At 33.4% G+C, this 22,929-nt stretch overlaps 1 protein-coding gene across 1 annotated transcript; it reads right to left on the bottom strand.

Annotated features, from left to right (window-relative positions):
• Positions 1-1,631: 1,631 nt before the first annotated feature.
• Positions 1,632-21,845, bottom strand: LOC115965810 (protein CHROMATIN REMODELING 24-like). The gene is made up of 22 exons (XM_031085105.1): positions 21,745-21,845; positions 21,542-21,625; positions 17,551-21,425; positions 17,305-17,435; positions 17,162-17,216; positions 16,666-16,794; positions 15,418-15,525; positions 15,203-15,258; positions 15,034-15,124; positions 12,583-12,720; positions 12,404-12,481; positions 10,882-11,091; positions 10,729-10,800; positions 8,485-8,565; positions 8,282-8,400; positions 7,263-7,374; positions 6,686-6,754; positions 6,487-6,581; positions 4,847-5,014; positions 3,732-3,797; positions 3,505-3,637; positions 1,632-1,940 (listed from the first exon to the last, which is right to left on the bottom strand). The coding sequence occupies exons 3-22, from the start codon at positions 20,590-20,592 to the stop codon at positions 1,812-1,814; spliced, it is 5,082 nt and encodes a 1,693-aa protein (XP_030940965.1). The 5' UTR covers positions 20,593-21,425; positions 21,542-21,625; positions 21,745-21,845; the 3' UTR covers positions 1,632-1,811.
• Between the last annotated feature and the right edge of the window lie 1,084 nt (positions 21,846-22,929).

Consider the following 22,929-nt stretch of genomic DNA (forward strand, 5'->3'; position numbering starts at 1 on the left):
ATATAAATTTGTTGAATTTGGTTTGGTTTTGAAGTAGAATTTGGGGATTCTATAAATTTTGAAGTTTTAAATCTTTGAGTTTTTGGTTTTTGCATCTCAATAGGTTGATCTTAATTCTTCACCTTAAATGCTTTTTATTTAAGTTCATGTGATTTTTTGTTTTCTTATTAAAAGCTATGACTTTTGGTTGATTAATTATTTTTTTGGATTAATTTCAATTAATTATTTGTTTGGATTCATCAACATAAAAGATAATGGAATTAAGTATTATAATTTTTGTTCCATGTTTTGAATTGTCTATATTGTTATTACTACGAGAAAGTTATATTGCTACTCAAATTTGAAACTTGATAATTCTTCCTCATATTATGGTTTTTGTTTATATATTTGTAGTTTATATTAGTTTTGAGTGTGTGTATATATAATTATTGAGAGTTTTGCTTTATTAATTTAAGAATTGTAAATTACTTTGTAGGTTTCAGTAACTATGCATTTGCAACTCAATAACGTTCAATGTTAAACAACACTTCTAAACTATGGAAAAGTATAAAAATTAAATATTTCTTCATTTAAAAAAAAAAAAAATACTAACTAGCAAAATGTCTATTTACCCATTGTTGGATTTTCCGTGTATCACATGGGTTAGCGATTAGTTAGGTGAATAATTGAAGAATTTGGGTCTTTATGTACACGTTATACAAGCTTGCTTATCCTTGAAGTTGACATAGAATTTGGGAACAAGCGGGCTACTATAGAATTTTGGTGTAACTTGTAACCAGCTAATACAAGTGACATACCCTACCATCATGAAAAAAAAAAAAAAAAGATCTCACAGCCATGTACAGGTTATTACTTCTACAATACATTAGAAGATTCAGAAACCATTAAAAATCTTGGTCTCATTTCAATTATGGTCCATATTTCCAACAATCACAGCCAAAAATGAAAGTCCCATATGGCCAAATCTAGGTGCAGTATGACCAGAAATTTTAACCGTTAATAAAATCCCCATATGGGCTCTAAAACACGAACTGGCTTGATTCATCCAATTTGAAAGGAAAAGGTTAAAGAAACAAGGTGGACACTGAGAAAACAAATGCTTCACTATGGTAGCCTTTTGGCATTGCACACTCCTAGTACATACTTCAGTTGGTTGTGTTCTCGTTTATCACAAGGTAAAAACAAACACAGGCCAATGTAGCAGCCAAACAAAAATTTACAGCGTTTATTTTGAATCACTTCATAGAATGTAAATTCTATGCCTATACTAACAATGAATGGTGTCACTTAACATTGTGCAAGAACTACTAACACAAAACAGAGGCTTTATAAACACTTTAGTGTAACTTTTTGCTATCTTACATGACTTACATCACTCCATAAATTTCTTTTGAATGGGTATTTTGACAAAGCAACTGTTGAATTATGTTGCGTTGTCATACTCTCCATGATTGCAAAATATCAAGATGATGGGAGATCAATAACTATCTCATTATATAATGTTCAATGTCAAGTATTTTTTTGACATTTAAAATTATTCATAAATCATGAGTTTATGAATAAAAAAGTAAACAAGATCTGACTAATACAAAATATTATATGCATAACACATAAAATATGTAATCCAAAGGCAGAATTCTCAAAATATTAATCTACTAAAAATTTATGGAGTGGTGTAATATTGCAAAGAGTTACACCAAGTATACCACAAATCAAATATTATCGATCAACCCTACAAAAAAAACATATACAACTAATTTTTTCAAAAGTTTATGTTTATTTAATCAGCAAAAATGATCTAAGCTCCTCAGTTAATCATCTAAATCGATAACTGTGTTCTCAGTTCTTTCTGTTTTTCTAATTTTAAAGAGCCCAAAATTTGGTTGAGCAATCTGCTTTTGTAATTTTTCTCCCTTGTCTGGTAATCTGGAAACCATGCCCTATTAAAGAGAATAATGAAGCAGTTAAACAGAAGAAACCTCAGTAAGATTACTTTTTAATCAAGAAAAGATATTATAGAATAATGACTAAACTAACTCACTTGAATACAGTTTAGTGTTTCATGTTGGATAGCTATACAGTAGTCAAGACTAGTCTATTTAAATCTCAGGATCGTTACTTAGAGGGGTGGTTACATAGGCCCTTGAAGGAATTATAGGATTTAGACGGTTTACAGCTCACTTCTACAATTTGGAGAGTTCAACCTAAATAACATATTACTGGCCTAAGACGTTAAGGAAAATATAGAAGATTGCAAGCAAAATGACGATATATTCAAAATGTTAGGATGGTTAACAATCCTAAATTAACCCAGTTATGTGAATAGCTCCAACTACAGGCAACCTGCAAACTTCACTAGAAGGCAAGCAGAATTATCTTCAATTGAAGCTATTTATTAATCAATAAAGGATCAGTTTGGCAGGGCTGTAAATTTTCACAATATGCAGCTGCTTTTAAATCTATCCTTGGACTTCTTCGCCAAAAAAAAAAAAAAAAAAAATCATAAAAAAAAAGTCTGAACCCGACTTCACAAAAATGGTGGCATACTAAAGCACCATTTGTCACCAAACAGGAAAATATGATAGCCTCGGTTCCTTAAAGCTGAAAAAGCCCAATCAAAATGGGCCTAAATTTTGACAAATCATATGCATGGCTCACTGCTGGAAAAAGCATGCTTATGCACAAAGTGCCAGAAATAGTGCTTTTTTTACCACCAAATGTATAATGCAAGTATGCAACTGTCAAATCTTAATGTTATACAAAGGTCAATTTTCTGGTATGATATCATACGTCTAAGCCCAGCCCTCCATCCAGTTACAAATTCTAGATGCAAAAGTCCATTCAGGACCATACTCATTCTCACCAAAGGAGACTCAAGCCAGACAAACTTTACCTTTATACCAGATATATTTCCCTCTCTCTCTCTCTCTCTCTCTCTCTCTCTCTCTTCTTTATTATTTCTCCTTGATTCACACACACTCTCCTTTGCTTGATCCTAAAACCCACAACCCACCCACACCCATTGATCTTCCCTTTTTCCCCATTGAGAGAGAGACTAATAATTTAGAAAAAGTAAAAGAAGATTATAAGAGTCACAAAACTTGTGAGGGCAGTGATCTATTGAATGAGGATGATGATTAGATACTTTAGAATTGCATTGCTTTTGTTAGGCATAGAAATTATTACTTAACATTCTAGTGCTTTTTGACCTATGCTTTTAGGGTATATTTTTATTCAACCATGTAGTTCATGCCTTCATTTTAATCATGGTTATCAAATATTATGGTTATGTTTATTTTTTCAAGCACAAGATAATTTTCAAATTTATTACATTATTATTTTTAAAATGTGCCCTTCACTTCAATTAGGCACATAATAGCATTTTGTGCTTAAGTTCTAGGAAGCCTTTATGCTTAAGTGTGCCCTGCACTTTTACCAACATTGGCATGGTTTCATCAAGATCATAATTATTTACTTAGCTAGAAAGAGAAAGATAAAATGTACCTTATTTGCAAGCTTTTGAGATAGACAATTGATTTTCTCTTCAATTTCAAATTTCGTCAGATTACTCCCACTGTCAAGGGAACAGCGTTTCTTGTTCATGCTTACATCCTTTGGCTTGAAATCATATGCAGCACTATAAAAATAGAAGGCAAGTTTTCACTTCAAGAACAAGTATATTTGTAACTTCAATAACAAGACTTACTATGATATATGCTAATAGACCATACCCATCAACAATACATTCAAGCGAAGAACTTGATGGCAAACATCCTACAAACGTAGTCCCTTTTTTGCTGCACACAAACAGGTAACCAAATAAGCATAGCGCTTCATATACTTCTAAAGACACCTTCTCCTGCACAAACACAAGCTAAAATACCTGCAAGCTCTCTTGGCAATTTTTAAATTCTTTTCATTCCTTTGGAACCAATCGAACAAATAGAAACATGCTTTTAAGTTTTATGGGGTGTTTGGCAAACCATAAACTGGGTCAACCGAGAATAACTTAACATAATGCCAATGAACTCAAATGGCACATCCTTCCATGGTAAAATGCTACAGTTAATTCTAGTTATTTTTTTTTAGCATAAGAGTATTTTTATAATCACAACATGCTTTTATAACATAAATATATATGCTAAAGTGATATCCTCACAAAGTCATTAGCATGTGCCTCCTTACAATGATTGCCTTTCAACATGTTTGATTTATATCCGACTTGAGGGGGAGTGTTAGAGTAAAGTGAAAGGTGAGGTCATGGGTACAAGACTTATCAAGTGCATGTCTGTTAAATTTTGTAAAATATAGAACTAGTTCTTAATTTTCCATTTTTTATTCCAAAATTTGTATATATGTTATAAATGGTTTAGACAAACTATATACAAATCAAAATAATTTCAACAAACCAAAACTAGAATAAAGTTGAACTAGTTTTTATTTCAAGATTAAGTCCTATATCCACGACTATATGCTCTATCCCATTTTTAAGAAGGAATGGGATCTCATTTAAGCCAAAGCTCATCAGCTTATTTTAAGATTGCTTCAAAACTAATTGAACCAGCTCTATAGTTTGCCAAAGCTCGTTAGGTTACACATGTATCCACTAGAAAACCTAAAAATGGGAAGACAAAAAAAAGGGATTGCAAAAACACTACAATATAGAGAACTGGTAACATGATTTGTAAATCTTTCAGATAAACATAGATGTAGCCCCAAGAAATGATAGGGTTCATATATTATGTAAAATACCTTTGTCCCATAATGGTCCAAATGGGGACACCAAAAAATTTAAAATTAAAATGAATGCAGCCAAAGTAGAAAACGGCAAACCAAAGGTAATCACCTAATCTCTTCATCTTCTTCCTTTACAACTTGTACAGGTGCTGTCACTTCCTCTTCTTCCTTTACAACTTGTATAGGTTCTGTCTTGGAGAAGAGTAAACTGTGGTGACTAACTCCTGCTATACCTTGAGTTTGCAAGAACTCTATATGAGCTTTCAAATGGTCATCCCTATGACAAACAAGAGAATAATTAATGACTTAACATAGAAGAGAAGCGGATTTCATGAATTACAACTGCACAAAATCTGCAAATGAAAGGTATGTAAACAACATAATAAAAGTTTCATATTGCCTCTGCAGCATAAATATTATTATATAAAGGTGTTAAGCGAGACTGCTATTCATATATCTAGAAGCTTCTACAAAGCCTTAGCTTTATGGACTTCTATAATCCATCTTTATCTATGCTACTGTAGAAAGGGAATCGGCAATATTGGAGTCCATAATAATAATAATAATAATAATAAAACTTCATGATCATAATCAAGAATTGAACATAAACAAAAAATAAGCTTTTGACCTAAATATTTCCTTAATCTATCTTTTCTATCTTCTCATTTTCCTTCTCAACCAAAACAAAGGAAATTTGTATTTATTTTCCATCCTTTGCACTATTCCATCTTCTATACCAAGCAAACATGATGGAAAGCTAAAACATTTTCCCTCCTCCCAACTAAACGGAGCCTAAGTCACCTTTCTTTCCACCTTCTCTCTCTCACCCTAAGACATTTCAATCCTTGATTCAAGAAAAACTCCTGAAACTTCAACATTCTTTTCAAGAAAAGGGACATATTGTCTTTTCAAGAAAAGGAACATTGTGTGGATGATTTCTTCAACTCCATCAAAATTTGATAGGTATGTATGAGCACGCACGTCACTTGTGCTCCACTTCAAGCTATTTATTATATGACACTTGCTCTTATTATTGAAACTGTCAAAATGAAAGTAAGTGTTGTTTACTTAGAATGGAAAAAAAAAAGGGTTAGGTATGGCTAAGACACTGAATCCAAACAGTACACTGAATCCAAACACCTATAAGGAGATTTTTATCCATTTTGTTTGTTCCTCAAAGCATAATTATATTTGGACTGCACATATAACTTGTTTTATGAAAGAATATTAAAAGTTAAACCAATCACCAATAAGGAAATTTTCATGCAACTTCTTTGTAACTCAAGCTAATAATATGAGGGTTCGAGACATATAAAATGCCATATAGAAGAATGTTACGACAAACAAACACCTAAAATTATCTTCAGAGTATCATTATTATCCCTGCCTCCACATGCATCCAAGAAAGAGCAACAAAAGGAGAATTTCTAAAAAAATGTTAAGCAAAGAAAACAATTTAGCTTTGGCATTCTCCTTTTGCTTCCTTTAACTCTGCCTAGATCAATAAAAAGATGACATTGTTCAGGACCATCAGCAACAAGTAAACTCAATCAGGTTGACTGAAACTTTATACCTTGTCAAAGTTCAAATAATTTTGAGAGTTTTCTAGCATCTAAAGAAACATGAGGTTAGAATTTTTCAGTGTTTGTTACAGTCAAGTGTTTTCAGATTAATAACAAACCCCAAAATATAATTTGAATCATATTCTAGGACTGAAGATATAGAATGCAAAAGCATGTGCAGAAGTACATTATGTGATGGCAATCATGCTCTTTGTGTAACTGCTTCTGGGTAACAGAGACATCAAACCCCTGTTCTGGGAGACTAAAAAGATCCCGAAGATCCTACAAAAAATTATCACAAGTTTAGAAAAGAACATCAAACCCTTAGATTAGTAACGTTCTTGAAATCTACGTAAAGCAACACTTTTTTTTTTGGAAGTGCGTACCTGCTTGCTAAAGTACCGAATTTGTTCTTTGTGCTCAGTTGCAGTTTTGAACAATCCTCCTTTGAATATCTAAATGATATATTCAATTATTCAAAATAACACAGTTACATTTAATGCCTCAAATTTTAGAAAGTATGGTTGGAACATACTTTCAACCAATAAATAGATATGCCAGGAAGAAGATCTCCTGTCATACAATTGAAAAACACCAAGAAAGGGTGATCGTGTATCTGTTAGTCTGGAAGCATGCATTTCATACACAAACAGAGAAAAACGGTCCAGTTAAAACATATCGAACCTTAAAGAGGCACATGTCCACCTCATATTATCTTTATTTAATGTGAACCACAGAAGGTTTATTTTAAATATTTTGAAACCTAAAATATCTTAACTATTTCCTTTAAACAGCTTTATACGACTTAGAGCATGGTCCCAGCAAGGCAATGTTTCCCCATTTGCAGCAAGGTATTAAAACTTCTAGCAAACAGTAGGTCCCAACAGCACACTTCATGCCCCATGGCATAATCAAATACTGCCTCTGTATATCCTGAACAGAAAAAGGGGAAATAGACTTCACCTGCTTCCTATATATCTTTTCTTCAACAGTTCCACATGTCATTAATCTATATACAATGACATCCTTTGTTTTCCCAATTCGATAAGCACGATCAACACTTTGGTTATCCGTACTGCAAAAAAAAAAAGGTGTAAAATTTAGTTTAACTAACCTTGATCCACAGGTTATTACTCTAACAAACTGGGAAGCTCAAAAATCCAGGGGAAAAAACAGAGAAATGGAAAGCAAGGAGGAAAGCAGTCATATGTGAATACTAATTCAAAGACCATATAAATTGTACACCACTACAAACAACAGAGGAATTGAAAATTTAAGAAAGAGATTACCGAGCAAAGGTAAATTAACAAAGCAGCTATACATAAATGGTTTTTTTACAAATATTATTAAATTCCATAGCTTGAGTCGGATAAAGAAGTGAAAGGGAAGACAAGAAATATTCAGCAACCCAACTCATAACTGATAAACTGATTTCTCAACAACTTCCTTGACCTCTGTTACTTCCACAGCTGCTAATACCCCCATCCCTTCTTTAAGATTAGATTCATATTTGGCCAAACCAAAAGGATGTGCAGGTCACTATGGAGGAACACATTGAATTTTTATATAATAGGTAACCTAACAAACAACTAAATCTGATGACCAGACCAGCAAACATCTTCTATTTCATGGGACAAAAATAAAGCAAAGATGAAGTAAATAGAACTAGAATAGAAACAGTACAAAAGACGTTGCAGGATGTTGACCACTTTTCTGGTAAGTATGATGAACCCTATGAGAGAGGGAGAGAAGGTTGTAAAAATGTATTATGCAAGTATCCAGGGAAAGCAGTGAAAAATTATAGTTCTTAGAGTCATACTAGTTCACTCAAAAATGTAATAACTTTTGGTGAATGACCATCAGAAAAGACAAATAAGTATCCAAAATGATGTTTTGCCTAACTAACAAGGTGGGTTGGTCAAAGTCGTCCATATTTTTTATTAAAAAGAGAAAAAGAAAGAAAGAAAAACTAGAAAGAGCACCTGGGGTTCCAAGCAGGATCAACTACAATCACACGGTCTGCTCTTGTTAGTGTAAGGCCTAGACCACCAACTCGAGATGTCAAAAGAAATATGGAAGCTCCAACACCTTTTTGGAAATCCTACAGATAGAAGGATCATGAGAATCACAAACTTTTTTTTTATTGAAAGAAAATCAAACCACTTTGATTATATACAACACTTACATTAACAATCTTTACTCTATCACCAGCTTTTGTGGTACCATCAATGCGCAAGAACTCGTAACCTTTGGATACTATTGAATTCTATAAAACAAAAGATCACTAATAAGTCAAATTACGGGAAAGTCTGATATAACAACAAACTCTAGGTCAATAAGAAAACATGGTGCTTAACAGAACATCAAATTACCACCTTAACTCATCATTTTAGGTTTCATATACATATTTTTATTGGCAAGTTACACACGCAGCAGGTGGATCTTGACCCACGACCTCACATGCCAATTTGCTCTTACAACTTACAAGGGGAGAAAATGCCATTTGAATTTGAGCTCATTAGCATATCCAATTCCTAAATCTGTTCAATCATCATACTTTGATTGAGTTCATTTGAACAAAATGCAAAAAAAAAAAAAAAAGGTGACTTAGAAGAACAAAAACCAAGTCGATAAAATAATCAATCGATTATATTTCAACACTGTGAAAACATGCATCCAAGGTGAACAAGAAAAAATTTGATTTTCATGGTGGTGCAGACACTAGATAGGCCTCCAATTATGTGTGTTTATGGATGTCGACACAAGAAGTTGGCCCATCCAGTGACTATGGATGCATGATGGAAGCCCGCTGCCAGCTGACCTGTTGATCTAATAGATTAGATATTTTATTTTATTTGCTTTAGGAATCTAATTTAAAAGCCCCAAGGTTCAGTATTGTTATGCTTTACTTGATTGATAAACTTTAGGCTGGAATTATTTCAATAGCTTGGTGCTGATTCTAGGCAACCCTAGATGTTGATTCCAAATTTTCATCGCTAAGTGCTGATTCCTAGTTTTATCTCGCTTTTTTTTTTTTTTTCCTGCTCTATTCGTTTCCTGCAATTCTCCTTGAATTTTCTGCTGCATTATAAAGAAGATATTTATTATGTTAAATCAGTGTACCAGAAGCTTCAAATCTTAAGATTTGAAGTTTCATCTTCAAGTGGCAGTTCTAATAAACCTCAAATTCTGTAAATGTAGTTTCCTTAATATTTGTGTCAATTATACTATAGTAGAAATACACACTATAAAATAAAAGGTCATACTCAGTGCACAAAACTCTCACTTTTGCGGGATTAGGAGAGGTGATTGGTAGACAGTCTTACCCCTAATAATAGGAAACATGATCCTCTCCATTTCAAGCCCTCTCTAAATTACATCCATTTCACAGTCAAAATTTTATATTCCGAATCTAATAATGTACAAACTGCCGTGTCATTTAAAATTTAAATGATGTGGCGGTCTATACATGTTTAGGTTGGTACAACGAGGGATATAATCTCAACCATGAAATGGAACCAATTCAAATAGAGAGGATCCCTTTCCCAATTATACAATATTCAAGCAAAATTGTTGGTTCTACAGCTAGTGTACAACCAGGGATGTAAATGTAACATCTAATGAGTTTCTCTAGCTATTAACATGGGGACCTTATACAAACTATCCAAACATAAAGCATATATATCTTAGTGGAATTCAGCTTTAGATTAGCTCTAGCATAGAAACCGTGAAGGAATTATTCATACCACACGAGAAAAGTCATATGTTATGCCAAATAACCATATTGCACTAACATTTATGGATAAAGTGTGCAAATGTGTCCGAATAAATGTCTTGGAATTAAAAGAAAATAGAAGCAGCAACTTGCCTCAATGAGAATAAAAACTGCGACTTCTACATATGCATAGTGACAAAAAATAGCTTGTTTTTCACATAATATGAATCAGACAGGGGTTAAACTTCTAATTGTAGACAATTAGTGAGAGACTTATGTACCCCTAGATGAATTCACATGATGGGTTGAACGTCAACTTGCATCATATTATGAAAAGCATTATGTGGCAGATATATACAACCCTGTACCAAAAAAAAAAAAAAAACCCTGCATAAACTAGACATTTATCTTTATTTCACTTTGCTGCAATGCCAAACAACTACTCACTTAAACGCTTAATAGACCCTCATCAAACTTCATATAATATAGTGGATAGTCTTAGGACACTTCTCTCAGTCAAGGCTTGTCTTTTGAGTCATCACTCCATCTTTATTAAATTCTTGACTCAAAAGACAAACCTTGATTGAGAAGAGTGTCCTAAGACTATCCACTACACAGGAATAATTAAATAAACAAAAACTTTCTGTTCCCCTTCCCCATACTATCCACTATATTTAAGACAAGTTTTGAAAAGGAAACGAAGTTAAGACTAACCTGGATAAGATTAAGCATCTTACGGGTTTGGGAAAAGATAAGAACACAACGGCCTTCTTGTATCAAGTTATCCTGTAATCATTGAACAAATCATATTGAGCAATCAACTTAAATATCCGGGGAATCTATTAATCCATGTGCAGCATTTCCCACCAATAAAGACAATATGAAAGATATTTTGCACGAGACACTGTCATGCTTCTCTTCCAAGTCATCTGTATCAGCGACATCAGCTATGTGCATTGCCAATTTTTCAGCCACATGAACATCTTCTGGTTTTAGCATTGATTCCATTCCTTCCAAGACATCTGCAGCAGCTCTCTTTGTCAAGAGAAGTGGATCATCACATATTTTCTTCAGAATCTGTTTCAAATTAAATTATATTTATAGTTATCCTTTCAGGAAAAAAAATAATAAACTAGTTTCTAATTTCCTGATATATATATTTTTTGTGGGGGGATCATTGTAGCAAACAGATACATGACAATTTTGTCCATGCAAATTGGCTACACATTGAAAATAGCAAATTCATGGTACTATCCAATGACATCCTTTTTTTTTTTTGACTGGTAGGTCTACCTGCGCACCCGATGGGTTTTGAACCTCAAACCTTACTCACAAGCTGACAAGCCCATTCATACCCATAAAATATCAGAATAAAAAATGGGGGGCATTTTTTTCCTCTCGTACAAGATATTAGAACTTTGGGAATTGAACTCTCCAAACAAAATTGGGGTTAAGACTACCTACCATGACTTCTCCCAAACCCAACAAAAGTGGGAGTTTTGCGTATTACGTACGAGATTTTTTAAACAAGATATTAGAACTTCCTCTGATTTTTTATTGGTCACACACATATCCAATGGGTTTCAAACCTACGAACTTACCCTCTACCCTTTCTTATTGGGGGAAGAGCTGCAGTTTTAGCTAGAGCTCAAATAAATGAGATTAAGAAATTCAAAAGTAGCAAGAATAAAAAGTACTTTAAGTGGGATGGAATTGTTTTGATATTTGGTCAAGTTAGTAGACGAGTCCAAATTGGATCAACCAATGATTCAACTGAGCCAGCCAATTTATTTATTTTAATATAGATATGATCGGATTTGATTTATGGCATTCATTCCATGATGATACTCTTTATTATCAAACCAAGATACTAATTGGTTTTTGGTGTTGGTAGGATTCAAACCCAAGTCCCATTTGACAAAAAGTTTATCAATTGAACTAATTAGAACCCACAATTAAGCCAACTCTAAAGACACATATAAAAAGATTCAAGAGTTTCATATATATATATATATATAATGACATAATAATTGTGATGAACTTGAAAACAAATAATATTAAGTTAAAATTCTGTTGCTACCCTTGGGGATGTCAAAACCAACGCTTTTAAACATAAATAAACCCACATTTTTCAACTGTATAGAGAACAACGAATCTCCAAAAGTAGGTACTTCTCCATCTATTTTAAATAGAACAAAATTTGCAAAGAAGTCTGCAACAATATCTCTAGATGCATGATCTAGTAAACTTCCAAAGGCACTACTAGATTACAATCAAAAAAGAAAAAATAAATCATATAAGTAGACACTGATTTTTTTTTTTTTTTTTTAAAAACAAGAATTTAACGAAAAAAAGAAGCAGAAGCATGATCAAGGATCACAAACAATACCGTAATTGCAGCCAGCGGTGAGCCACCAAAGGCTGAAAGAACCAGCTCACTCTTCAGAAAAGTTTCATAAAGTTGTCTCTACGCCAAATAAGTGCAAACTAGGAAATGAATATGACATTTTAAATAAAACCATAGTGGGAGATGAAATGAAAAGTACACTGAGAAAAAGCAGATCAAACCTGGCAACTGTTTAATCTTAGCCACACAATGACCTCATTCTTCTTAGAAAGTTTGGCAATTGTTTTGGAATCTTCTTCATCAAATACCTCATTTTTTAAGCGACGCAAAAAATAAGGTTGAATATGTTCTCTGAGCTCCTGTCAAAAAATTATGAACAGTATTATTGTCCTTGGAAACAAAGTTAACAGCTACCTCTATCTGTGAGAAAGCAATAAAAAATAAGATGCAAGTGAAAGAGCTTATGACATAAAACAGATGCGTACAGGGAAAAATATATAGTACACAATAAGTATCAAAGAAGGGATGACTTGACACAGTTTTTCTTTCCCTCACTTTTAAACAGATTTTGGAATACCGATCTGTAAAACAGCCATCCATGCAGTTCATCACTAACACTTCTTGGCTATACTATTATGCATTACTTTAGGACCTCACTAGAAACCTAAACATCATTAACAAGGTAAAGCCAACATTTAAAAACGTTAAAAAATTTCAAGGTTTAAACATTATAACTTCTATATAAAGATAGATATGGCCACAATTATTAAATTTCTGGTCTCATATTTAAGCATCTGCTGTGATAGCAGAGCAGATTGCAAGTCTGCAACCTGCATTAAATAATAGTTTAAGCCAGAACCTTAAACAAAAACAGTATCAGCTGATCTGGAATTTGTAGATCATATATTATAGGCATAGTTGTCAAAACATGAATCGTGCCATGAAACAATTTTTTATTTTTTTGTATTGTGTATTGTTTATCGTTTTTCGTGTATCGTAAGATACACAAACACCTAATAAAATTTATAAACATACAAATATAAAGGGCGTATTCATTATAAATTTGGAATATATTCAACTAATGACTAATTAATCATCACTTATGTAATAATATTTAAGAATCTAACCTTTTTTTTTGGAGAAACATTTAACAAGTTAACTAAATAAATCAAATTAACATATGTTTATAACATACACATTCAAATTGATTAAACTTAAAAGTGATAATACATGACATATGACCCAAAATAATAATTTATTTTTATCACATTTATCATCTTTCCTAATCAATTCCATATAAGTCAATGTTGTCATCATATTCATCATCTTGCATATTTATTTCTTGATTGAAATTTTCTCCATCATTATCAACATTTATTATCTCTTTTTGTTCTTTTATTTTAATAATTTTTAAAAATTTCTTCATGACATTCTAGCTTTTAGACTTGTAACAAAACTGACCAAAATAAAAAATAATTATATTGTTATTTAATACATTATTCATAGTATAGAAAAGAAATTAGCAAATATGAGAGTGAAGTGTCATAGTGTGTAAAAATTTTGTAGGAGAAAGAGGGGAAAAAGAAAAAAAACTTCTGGACATGTTATTTTATTGGGCTCAATTAAGTAATCTAATAATTTTGAGTTAGAAACGACTAAACAAATCTAACAACTTGTTGGATTCAAATAAAAGCATAAATTTATACGAAAAACCCATTTTAAAGCCACTTGTCTGTAATTGTACGATATGATATAATTTATATGATACATATCATTGTATCATATGATTCATGAGCACTTCTGATATGCTCTTACAATACAAAACTTTTTGTACACAATACGATACTTATTGTACAATACGCATTGACAACAATGATTATAAGTATGCGTGCATACATAAAACAAATAAGAATAATTCTTCTTAGCTAGATGTTTCAAAGCTCCCCATAAGGGAAAATTTGGAACATGAACAAGAGCTTTTCCATAACTTGCAAATTATTCAATAAGTAGTATATTTCAGCATTTATTATTTGCCATAGCCTTTTTTAGATTATTGTTATAAGAAAATTAAGAACCTGTTGCATGTAAGATGCTTTGACCATCAGTAAAACTGCAATTCGTAATCACAAAGATGGGAATATAATACATACAATGTACACAAATATGGTGTTCAATATCAAACTATTGAAACCCAGAAAGTGAAAATGGAAAATGAACATTCTAACAGCTTCTTTTTCCTTTTTTGGGGGATCCATAAGATTTGACGTCATTGAAACTGGGTTATTTGGCAATTGACTCCTCATTGCATCATGTGGACCAATAGGAGAGAGCAAAACTGTAGGACTTTTCAAGTTTCATAATGAAGAGAATCAATACTGGATATTAAGAATAGTTTCCTGAAAACTTTGTTTAAAGTTTAAACATTGCACTGTGATTTTGGAGGAGGGGGAGGGGGAGGGGGAGGGGGGGGGGGGTTGTTCATAGTTTTCTAGTTGATCTTATGTACCATGTCTGTTTGTAAGCTCACCATTTCAAGCTTTGCTTTCTTTTAATAAATCATTGTACTTATCCCCCCCCCCCCCCCCAAAAAAAAAGACCTCCAGAATCATTTCTAACATAACCAAGGTTCAAAAAGCACAAGCCACAATCTAACCATACTAAAATATCATTACCTTTGCAACTTCAGAACCAATATGCTTTTCTGTATCAGAAGCCTCCTTTTCATTTCCACGAAGAATGGCACACTCAAATTTTTCCTTGAACCTGGGAAACTACAATTTTTAGTGAAACAAGAAGCACATACATAACTCAAGACGACCACAAAAAGAAGACTATTATTACCATTTATTGTCACCCAGCAGGTCAGGACAACAGAAATTGACCAAGGCCCACAACTCCTAATTCAAGGAAAAAAAAATTCAAACACAAGCACAGAGAAAACTAAACAAGGATCACACACTAAAATCCAAATCCAATCAATGAACATAACATTGAACTAATGAATTATAATTTTAGAAAAGAACAAATGATCACATAATGAATTCCATGTAAGTTACCTTCAGATTGTTTTGCAATGGTGTGCCGCTAATGATAATACGATGAGCACTTGGTATCTCAAGCAAACTTTTGGCTCTTTGTGTACTAGGATTCTTTATAAAATGCCCCTGGTAGTAAATGGGGTGATCAAATAATAATGAAGTAGTCGTAAGATACAAAAAAAGAATTGTTAGGTCACATAAAACATATTATTATGCGCAATGGCAATATGAGAACAGTTTCATGCGAATTCCAATTTTGAATATAATGAAGAATTATAGGATTGGCAATGGAACTGGGCCAAGACAGGTCCCTTCCGCAATCCTGTACGGTGAGAAAAATACTCTCCCTGAACCAATCTGCAACTTGAAAAGGAGCAATGTTAAGGCAGGAGGAACTTTTATCTGAGTGGTATATTCTCCATCAATCTGCCATGTATAAGCCTACAAATTTGAAACTTTAAAATGACATTCATACACCTCATGTTCAGTCCGTGCAGCAGTCCTAGAGGCATGAGTGCAGCCCTTCTAAACATTCAACAAAGCTGAAAATTAAACCCAGCTATACTGTCACAAAAGTTCCTTCACTGTTATTTATTTTCAAAGAAAGATCACTGAGCTCCAATGCTGACCTCCCTAGTTTTTCTTGAACTTTTTTAATACCAAAAAAATCTCTCAGAATTAGTTGTTAACAGCTTGCAAGAAGTATCTCATATCCCAACCTGAAATGCTAAAGGGTTAAATCACTCCTAATATTGATTGTTCTTGAAATTGATAACATATTAATCGTATATGGAATCTCAATTATATAGGCACTGCTGAATGATCAAATACCCTTGCATTGGCAACATAATGACTCCCTGATTGGCTTAACTCAAGACATGTGAAACAGAGCATAAGGAGTTTCTTATATTTACGATTGTTTACTTCCATTGAGACTTTAGTCCTCTTCAGGCATCCAATTTATTATTTATTTCTACCTAGCTTCCACAAATCTCTTCCTATACCCATTTATTACATTCTATGACATAAGGTATTCACAAAAGAATTTTACTTTGTGTCAAAAAGATAAAATACTCAAATATATATATTTCCATCAAAGTAGACAAACATAAAAGCACATACATAAATATGTACCACGAGTACAGAGAGTATGCTGGGGGTGGGGGGACAAAACATAGTATGCATTACAGTAAAGTGATCATGCATTCTAAAAATTTTGCAATCCATTCAAAAGTCAAACTACAGGGAAAGGATCTAACAAAATACCTCATCAAGTATCATATAATCCCATGTGACACTATCTTCACTTCCCTCATCATCAAAGTCATAGCCTCCCCGTAAAGATTTTGAGTTGTTCCGTACAATATCATAAGTTGTGAGAAGAACACCTTTGTCCTGCAAGTAACAATCACAGAATGTTACATCCAACAAAAAATTAGCAAACCAGGAGAAGAACACCAGAACCCCAGGGTACCACATCTCTAGAAACCATAACTCTCAAAATTTCAAAGTAACCATTACATGGAAGGGATGACAAATTTTGAACTTCCAAGTTCAGCATTTTATGAAATTCGAACTTTGGAAGATTGTGAATCAGGTTAACATATTCCAGACTTGTGTTAACTCTTTCAGCCTCCATCAAACTTCAAATTTAATCTAATGCATAAACCTTGTTGCATTCTTAGTATTAATTTTGCCAGAAAGGTTTCATATGCCAAGTTTGAAACCCAAATTAAACAAGCAAAAACAGCATATCTAATACCTGAAGTATATACTGGAGCTCATACTGTCGAGCTTTTGGACAAGCCCCATAGTATCTGCATGGAAGGACACATTGGCAATTATAATTCAAACATAAATATACATCTTTTATCTCTATCAAAGGTACATGCCAAGTAGCCCTACTCTCTTATGTTATCATAGAGCCCCACAACTGATAATTCTTTGATCCAATGGGGCAGTAATGTTTTTGGGGCCACAACCAATACCCTATTAATCAAACGCGAATGAAATAATCCAGCTAAGAAGCCACAAATCTGCAATCAGATACAAACAACTATAAACAAATTATAATTAATATATATATATATATATATATATATATATATATATATCAAAAAATGTCCTAATATTATATATCCATTTCTTTACCTGCATTGTCTTGCCCAGACCCATGTCATCCCCTAGGATTCCACCCTTACCCTGACAATGCAAAGACCAGAGCCATCTTAACCCATCACACTGATGTGGGTACAGCATTTTGGCTATCTTACCAGGCAACTTGTAAGTAGATTTTGGGCCATCCAAAGTTATAGAACAGTCATTCTCTGCAACAGAATCATCTGTGTAATCATCCAACACATCAACACCATCCAAATCATCATACTCCTCTTTGCATTTACTCCCTTCCCTCTTTACATCTTTAACAGTTCTCTTGCCACTTAAAATAACACAAGCATCCTCATCATCATCATCCATTCTCTCTTCAACTTTAGACACAAGAGATTGTTCAATAGGCACTAACTTCTTATCCACCCTTTCAGGTTGAGGCTTATATTCTTCACCGTGTTTCTTTGTCCCAAGTACCCTACCTACAAACTTATCACCCTTGGAGTCAATATGCAAATAATTAACCTCCTCTTCCTTAACTTTAGACACAAAAGGCTGTCCCTTAGACATTAATTTCTCATCCACCTTCTTGGGTTCATTTATTTTTAGCCTTTCACCCTCGTTCTTCACTCCAAGTACCCGATTAACTTCAAAAACATTCAACAAATCACTCTTTCCCTTCTGCTTTTCTACAACATTCCTAACCCTACCCTCAACTTTCTTAATCACGTTTGATGAGGAATCCAACATGTCAGATGTAGGCAGAAATGAAGACCCTGCACTCACATATTCACGCATCCTTAACCCATCACACTGATGAGGATACTGCATTTTGGCAATTTTACCAGGCAACTTGCAAGTAGATTTTGGGCCATTCAAAGTAATATCACTGTCATTCTTTTCAACAAAACCATCTGTATAATCATCCAACACATTAAAACCATCTGAATCAGCACACTCGTCTTTGGACTTAGTCTCTTGTCTCTGGACCTCCTTAACCATTCTCTTGCCAGTCAAAACAAAACAATCATCCTCATCATCCTCCGAGTCAATATGAAAATGAGTATAGTCCTCCTTTTCAACTTCAAATGCAAAAGGCAATCTCTTATAGATTAAGTTCTCACCTTCCTTTTTGGGTTCATTTCTATTTAGCCTTTCACTATCGTTCTTCACTCCATGCACCTTATTACCTTCAAAAATATTGCACAAGTCACTCTTCTTCTCTTGTTCTTTTACAACATTCTCAACCCTACCTTCAGCCCTCTTAATCAAGTCAAATGAGGATTCCAATGTGTCAAATGCAGGTGGAAACGAAGACCCTGCACTCACATATTCAGGCAACCTTAACCCATCACACTGATTTGGATACAACATTTTGGCAATCTTATAAGGAAATTTGGAAGTAGAATTTGGGGAATTCATAGTAATAGAATTGTCATTCTCTGCAACAAAATCATCCAATACATTAACTCCATCAGAATCATCATACTCGTCTTTGGACTTACTGCCTTTCCTCTCCACCTCCTTAATCATTCTCTTGCCACTCAAAGCAACACAATCATTCTCATCATCATCATCATCCTCTATGTCAATATGCAAATAATTAACCTCCTCTTCTTTGACTTCAGACATAAAAGGCAGTCCCTTAGAAAATAAATTTTTGGGTTCATTTCTATTTAGCCTTTCATCAATGTTATTCACTTTATGTACCCCATTACCTGTAGAAACATTCCACAAATCACTTTTTTCCTCCTGCTCTTCTACAACATTCTCGAGCGTCTTAATCACGTCCAAGGAGGGATCCAACATGTCAGATGCAAGAAACAAAGACCCCACACTTGGATATTCTGGCAAATCAGCTTTCTCCACTTCACTCATTTTTCTATTTTTCACCAATTTCACACAATCCTCACTTGGGCCAATCCTCTTCAGAGCACGCTTCTTCTCAATGGACAAAAAATCACACGTACCACCTAAGTCATTGAGAATATCCTTAATCTCGTTCTCACCACCACTCTCAACAACATTTTTGGGTGGGGGAAAATCTAAATCAGCAACATCAACAAAATCTGGCTCATCGAGCACCACTCTTTTATCATCACTATCATTATCAAGAGTTAAAACTTTACATAGACGCTGCTTGCCTTCGATTTTAACCTTCGTTAGCTTCTCTTTCTCTACAAAGACATTCAAAAAAATACTCCAAAAAAACAATAATAAGACATTGAGAATATCCTTAATCTCATTCCCAACCCCATTCTCACAACCACCCTCAATAACATTTTTGGGCGGTGGCAAATCAAAATCAGCAACATCAACAAAATTTGGCTCACTAAGCACTGGTTTATTATCAGCACTATCATTGTCTTGAGTTGAAACTTTAGATAGACACTGCCTGCCTTCAGTCTTAACCTTCATTGGCTTCTTTTTCTCTACAAAGACATTCAAAAAAACAATCCAATAAAACAATAATAAGTCATTGAGGACATCCTTATTCTCATTCCCACCACCATTCTCATGACCACCCTTAACAACATGTTTGGGCTGTGGCGAATCAAAATCAGCAACATCAACAAAATTTGGCTCATCAAGCACCGTTCTTCTATCATCACTATCATTATCTTGAGTTGAAACAATAGATAGACTCCGCCTACCTTCAATTTTAACCTTCAATGGCGAATCAAATTCAGCAATATCAACAAAATTCGGCTCATCAAGCAGCGCTCTTCTATCATCACTATCATTATCTCGAGTTGAAACAATAGATAGATGCCGCCTGCCTTTGATTTTAACCTTCAATGGCGAATCAAATTCAGGAATATCAACAAAATTTGGCTCATCAAGCACCGCTCTTCTATCATCATCTCGAGTTGAAACAATAGATAGACTTCGCCTGCCTTCGGTTTTAACCTTCAATAGCAAATCAAATTCAGCAATATCAACAAAATTTGGCTCATCAAGCACCATTCTTCTATCATCATCTTGGGTTGAAACAATAGCTAGACTCTGCCTGCCTTCGGTTTTAACCTTCAATGGCGAATCAAATTCAGCAATATCAACAAAATTTGGCTCATCAAGCACCATTCTTCTGTCATTACTATCATTATCTCGAGTTGAAACAATAGATAGACTTCGCCTGCCTTAGGTTTTAACCTTCAATGGCGAATCAAATTCAGCGATATCAACAAAATTTGGCTCATCAAGCACCATTCTTCTATCATCACTATCATCATCTAGGGTTGAAATGATAGATAGACTCTGCCTGCCTTCGGTTTTAACCTTCAATGGCAAATCAAATTCAGCAATATCAACAAAATTTGGCTCATGAAGCACCATTCTTCTGTCATTTCTGTCATTATCTCGAGTTGGAACAATAGATAGACTCCGCCTGCCTTCGGTTTTAACCTTCAATGGCGAATCAAATTCAGCAATATCAACAAAATTTGGCTCATCAAGCACCATTCTTCTATCATCACTATCATCATCTCGGGTTGAAATGATAGATAGACTCTGCCTACCTTCAATTTTAACCTTCAATGGCGAATCAAATTCAGCAATATCAACAAAATTTGGCTTATCAAGCACCACTCTTTTAACATCACTATTATTTTCTTGAGTTGAACCGGTAGATAGACTCAGCCCGCCTTCGATTTTAACCTTCGATGGCAAATCAAAATCAGCAATATCAACAATATTTGACTCATCAAGCAACACTCTTCTATCATCACTATCATTATCTCGAGTTGAAACAATAGATAGACGTTGCCTGCCTTCGATTTTAACCTTCAACGGCGAATCAAAATCAGCAATATCAATAAAATTTGGCTCATCAAGCACCACTCTTTTATCATCACTATCATTATCTCTAACTTTACATAGACGCTGCTCGATTTTAACCTTCGCTGGTTTCTCTTTCTCTGCAAAGACAACAATGATACTTTCACTCATACACTCAAATAGAAATTTATGCATACATATGGCGTGCAAGATACAGGAGGAAAAAAAAAAATATATATATATATATATATATTACCGAGAGGAGAATTGGAATCGATGATTCCTGAGAATCGTGGAATATTATCATCGTCAATGACTATGATTGGCTTCACTTCAAGTTCTATATAGAACAATAATCAACAATATTAAACTCCAAACTTTTCAAAAATATATATAAAACAAAAAATGGTACAGAGAAAAAGTGAAAATTAATAGAGAGAAAAGGAAGTGAAGGAATACCAGAAGAGGCCATTTTGAATAGAATAAGAAGAAAGCTCTCTCAATTTTTGGGCTGTGAAGAGTAGAGAAGTTGTGAAGAAAATATGGCCATTGGGGTTCATGTTTTTTTATTTTTTGCCGCTGTGTGAGGATTTGAATTTGAAATATATAAGTAAACTCTTTATATAATTATTAATTAAGATATGTAATAGCAAAAGTAAAATAAAAGAGAAAAAAAAAAATATTATGTTAAATTTACCATGCATTTTACCGGTTTTCAATTAGTATAATATAAAATGAAAACCTTTGAGTTTTTGTTGACTTTTTCTAATATTGCATAAAATCTTTTCCTTTTTTGTTGTTGAGAATCTCACATATTTCACATCATTATTCAAATTAAAATATATCTTAATTTAAATTCTAAAAGGATTTCCTATAAAAGCCATCTATTTTTACACCCTCCACTGTAAGGAAAGTAATTGTTTCCATTTAAAATAGTTCTATTTTACAGCTAAAATTTTAGCTTTTGAATTTAATAATATATGCTAATTCCACTCAGAAAATAATATCCTTACACGAAAATGGAAACATCAATTTGACAAATTGCAAGCTGGAGTCAAAGCACGCAATGTCTCTTTTTGTAAATACTAAATATGTAGGTAATATCATATACTCTTAGAACTTGGAAAGTCTTAAAAAAACAAGTAGGCGGTTATTGATTCAAACTATTACTTCCAGGATTTTTTTTTTTTTTTTTGTATACCTTCCAGGATTTTAATTATCATGAATCATGATAATGACAATTCGGAGAAGTTATAGTAAATGATTAGGTAACTCTCATATCACAGAGAAAATAAACTTTTATACGAGTATGTGCTTCTCCTTCTTCTTCTTCTTTCATTTTTTTTTTTTTTTATAAATTATATTTTTTAATATTTTTTATGAGAAGTCTGTGCTTCTTTATTAGCAATACTAATTACTAAACCCAATGATAGTTGTTTTTCAAAAAAAAAAAAAAAAAAACCCTAATGGTAGGTGAAAACACCATTTTAGTCCTTATATTTTAGGGGCACGGTTAATTTAGTCCTTACATTTTAATAGTAGTCAATTTGATCTCTATTATTTTCAATTTACAGTCAATTTGGTCCTTACTATTAACTCACTAACGGAAAATTCTTGCGTGGCAAATGGTCTGGCTTGTAGACA

Source organism: Quercus lobata, chromosome 10 (genome assembly GCF_001633185.2).
Source record: "Quercus lobata isolate SW786 chromosome 10, ValleyOak3.0 Primary Assembly, whole genome shotgun sequence".
NCBI classification, from domain to species: Eukaryota; Viridiplantae; Streptophyta; class Magnoliopsida; order Fagales; family Fagaceae; genus Quercus; species Quercus lobata.